The sequence below is a fragment of the Vombatus ursinus genome, unplaced genomic scaffold, assembly GCF_900497805.2.
Source record: "Vombatus ursinus unplaced genomic scaffold, bare-nosed wombat genome assembly UNPS02015016.1, whole genome shotgun sequence".
Lineage (NCBI taxonomy): Eukaryota > Metazoa > Chordata > Mammalia > Diprotodontia > Vombatidae > Vombatus > Vombatus ursinus.
Window position 1 is genome coordinate 10,010 of NW_020954794.1, and position 3,727 is coordinate 13,736.

The 3,727-nt window shown below is 38.4% G+C and overlaps 1 protein-coding gene across 1 annotated transcript in view; it reads right to left on the bottom strand.

Moving 5' to 3' along the window:
• Positions 1–1,740: 1,740 nt before the first annotated feature.
• Positions 1,741–3,727, bottom strand: part of LOC114030826 (zinc finger protein 420-like) — a 64,244-nt gene continuing 62,257 nt past the window's right edge. The window contains exon 6 of the mRNA XM_027845731.1: positions 1,741–3,723. Within this exon, the coding sequence (XP_027701532.1) occupies positions 2,007–3,723 (1,717 nt within the window). The 3' untranslated portion in view covers positions 1,741–2,006. The remainder of the gene's footprint in view (positions 3,724–3,727) is intronic.

The window sequence follows — 3,727 nt, forward strand, 5'->3', positions numbered from 1 at the left end:
TCCATAAGTTTTATCTATATATTTTATATATGTACCCACACATATGACCTTCCCACAATTACTGCTTTTATAAGGCTTCCTTCCAGTTTAGTGACCTGCATCTTTCAAGAAAAGGTAGGACCTCATTGAGCACATTCATGTCTTCTCTCCATGAAGATTCCTTGATGCAAAGGAAGAGATGATCTCTGGCTACAGACCTTTGCAAATGAGTGCAGATAGGAGTTGTTCACAAGGTGAAATTTCTGATGTCTAACAAGCTGTATAGTCCATCTGAATGTCTTTTCACACTCATTATGGGGAATATGGTTTCTATCCCACGTGAATTCTGATGGGAAATGAGGGATGACTTTAAACTGAACAATTTCCATGTTGATTACATTAATGAGGTATGTCCTCTAGAATAGATTCTCTGATGTGAGACAAATGGTTATTTCTCTCAAATCAATAACCAATTATTGAATTAGAACTAAGCTTTTCCCCCCTTTCTATTTCCTCATTCAGGAATCAGACATGAGGTGATTCAGACAATCTTTGAAGGGCAGGGCTGATGATGAGATGAAATCTTGGGAAAGACTTAGCCAACTGGGAAAGTTTAGATATAACCAAAAGATAAAGAGATTTTAGTCTAGGTGAAGTGGATGCCCTCTTTTGTCTAGATTGCTTTAGGCAAGGGTGCTGTGGATAGAGCTAAGTCTCTTGGTCCATAATTGAGTGATGAGTAATGTCCCCCAGCCCCTCATTAGAATAAGTCCACCTCTTGGTCAAAGGATATGAATAGGCAGTTCTCAGATGAAGAAATTAAAGCCATCTATAGTCATATGAAAAAATGCTCTAAATCACTATTGATTAGAGAAATGCAAATCAAAACAACTCTGAGGTACCACATCACATCTATCAGATTGGCCAACATGACAAAACAGGAAAATGGTAAATGTTGGAGAAGATGTGGGAAAATTGGAACACTAATGCATTGTTGGTGGAGTTGTGAAATGACCCAATCATTTTGGAGAGCAATTTGGAACTATGCCCAAAGGGTTATCAAAATGTGCATACCCTTTGACCCAGCAAGAGGACTTCTAGGGCTATATCCCAAAAAGATCACACAAATGTGAAAAGGACCCACATGTACAAAAATATTTATAGTAGCTCTTTTTGTGGTGGCAAAGAGTTGGAAATTGAGAGGATGCCCAACAATTGGGGAATGTCTCAACAAGTTGTGGTATATGAATGTAATGGAACAGGCTGATTTCAGAAAAACCTGGAAAGACTTGTATGCTCTGATGCTGAGTGAAATGAGCAGAACCAGGAGAACATTGTACACAGCCACATTGTGTAATGACGAATATTGATAGACTTGACCCTTCTCAGCAATACAAGGATCTAAGATATCCCCAAGGGCCTCATGATGAAAAATGCTGTCCACATCCAAAGAAAGAACCATGGAGTTTGAATGCAGATTGAAGCATACTATTTGCTATTTTTTCTTCTGTTGTGTTTTGTTCCCTCTTTCTAGTGGTTCCTTCTATTGGTTCTAATTCTTATTTACTACATCACTAATGTGAAAATATGTTTAATAACAATGTATATGTATAGCCTATATCAGATTATGTGCCTTCTTGGAGAGGGACCTAGAGAGGGAGGGGGAGAAGAATTTAAAACTCAAAAGCTTATGGAAGTGATTGTTGATAATTCAAAATAAGTTAATTTGAAAAAAGGACAAGTCCACCTCATATTATAATATTCAGTCTCATTAATTTTTAATCAGAGTTGATTTATTCCACTTGGTAATACCCACTTCTCTACGGGCATATAAGTGATGATATGCCTCCATGATTCATCTTCGATTTACAAGAGATAGCTAAATGACCATCCTTTTATTAATTATTCATTAGCCATAATTAATGAAATGATTGTGCAGAAATTATGTCTCTTGGCCTTTTCTTTCATCAGATTTCTATAGTAAGGTGAGAGTGTACATAAAAAAGTTTTATCACATTAGTTTTCTCTCAAGTATGGACTCTCTGATGTACAGCAAGTTGGGAGTTTAGTCTGAAAGGCTTTTCACATTGATTACATTCATAAGGTTTCTCCCCAGCGTGGATTCTCTGATGTACAGAATAATTAGAGATACTTCTAAAAGTCTTTTGACAATGATTACATTTATAAGGTTTCTCTCCAGTGTGGATTCTCAGATGTTGAGCAAGTTTGGAGTTCTGTCTGAAAGTCTTTCCACATTGATTACATTCATAGTGTTTCTCCCCAGTGTGAATTCTCTGACATAGAGCAAACTGGGAGTTTAGTCTGAAAGCCTTTACACATTGATCAAATTGATAAGGTTTCTCTCCAGTGTGAATTCTCTGATGTGCAGCAAGAGTGGAGCTCTGAGTGAAAGCTTTTCCACATTTATCACATTCATAAGGTTTCTCCCCAGTGTGAATTCTCTGATGTGCAGCAAGAAATGAGCTCTGTGTGAAAGCCTTTCCACATTGATCACATTGATAAGGTTTCTCTCCAGTGTGAATTTTCTGATGTTCAGCAAGTTTGGAGTTCACTCTGAAAGCCTTTCCACATTGATGACATTCATAAGGTTTCTCTCCAGTGTGGATTCTCTGATGTTCAACAAGTTTGGAGTTCACTCTGAAAGCCTTTCCACATTGATGACATTCATAAGGTTTCTCTCCAGTGTGGATTCTCTGATGTTCAGCAAGTTTGGAGTTCACTCTGAAAGCCTTTCCACATTGATTACATTCATAAGGTTTCTCTCCACTGTGGATTCTCTGATGTGCACCAAGAAATGAGCTGTGTGTGAAAGCTTTTCCACATTGATCACATTGATAAGGTTTCTCTCCACTATGAATACTCTGATGTAAAGCAAGTTGGGAGTTTAGTCTGAAAGCCTTTCCACAGTGATTACATTCATAAGGTTTCTCCCCAGTGTGGATTCTCTGATGTTGAGCAAGTTGGGAGTTTTGTCTGAAAGCTTTTCCACAATGATTACATTCATAAGGTTTCTCCCCAGTGTGGATTCTCTGATGTACAGAACGATCAGAGGTACTTCTAAAAGCCTTTCCACAATGATTACATTCATAAGGTTTCTCCCCAGTGTGGATTCTCTGATGTGCAGCAAGAAATGAGCTCTTTGTGAAAGCCTTTCCACATTGATCACATTGATAAGGTTTCTCTCCAGTGTGAATTCTCTGGTGTGCAGCAAGACTGGACCTAGAACAGAGGGCCTTTCCACATTGATTACATTCATAAGGTTTCTCTCCAGTGTGGATTCTCTGATGTTGAGCAAGTCTGGAGTTCAGTCTGAAAGCCTTTCCACATTGATCACATTCATAAGGTTTCTCTCCAGTGTGGATTCTCTGATGTTGAGCAAGTTTGGCATTCTCTCTGAAAGCTTTTCCACATTGATTACATTCATAGGGTTTCACCCCAGTGTGGATTCTCTGATGTTGAGAAAGTTTAGAATTCACTCTGAAAGCCTTTCCACATTGATTACATTTATAGGGTTTCTCCCCAGTGTGGATTCTCTGATGTGCAACAAGAAATGAGCTCTGTGTAAAAGCCTTTCCACATTGATCACATTGATAAGGTTTCTTCCCAGTGTGGATTCTCTTATGTGCAGCAAGAAATGAGCTCTGTGTAAAAGTCTTTCCACATTGGTCACATTGATAAGGTTTCTCCCCAGTGTGAATTCTCTGATGCAGAGCAAGTTCAGAGTTTA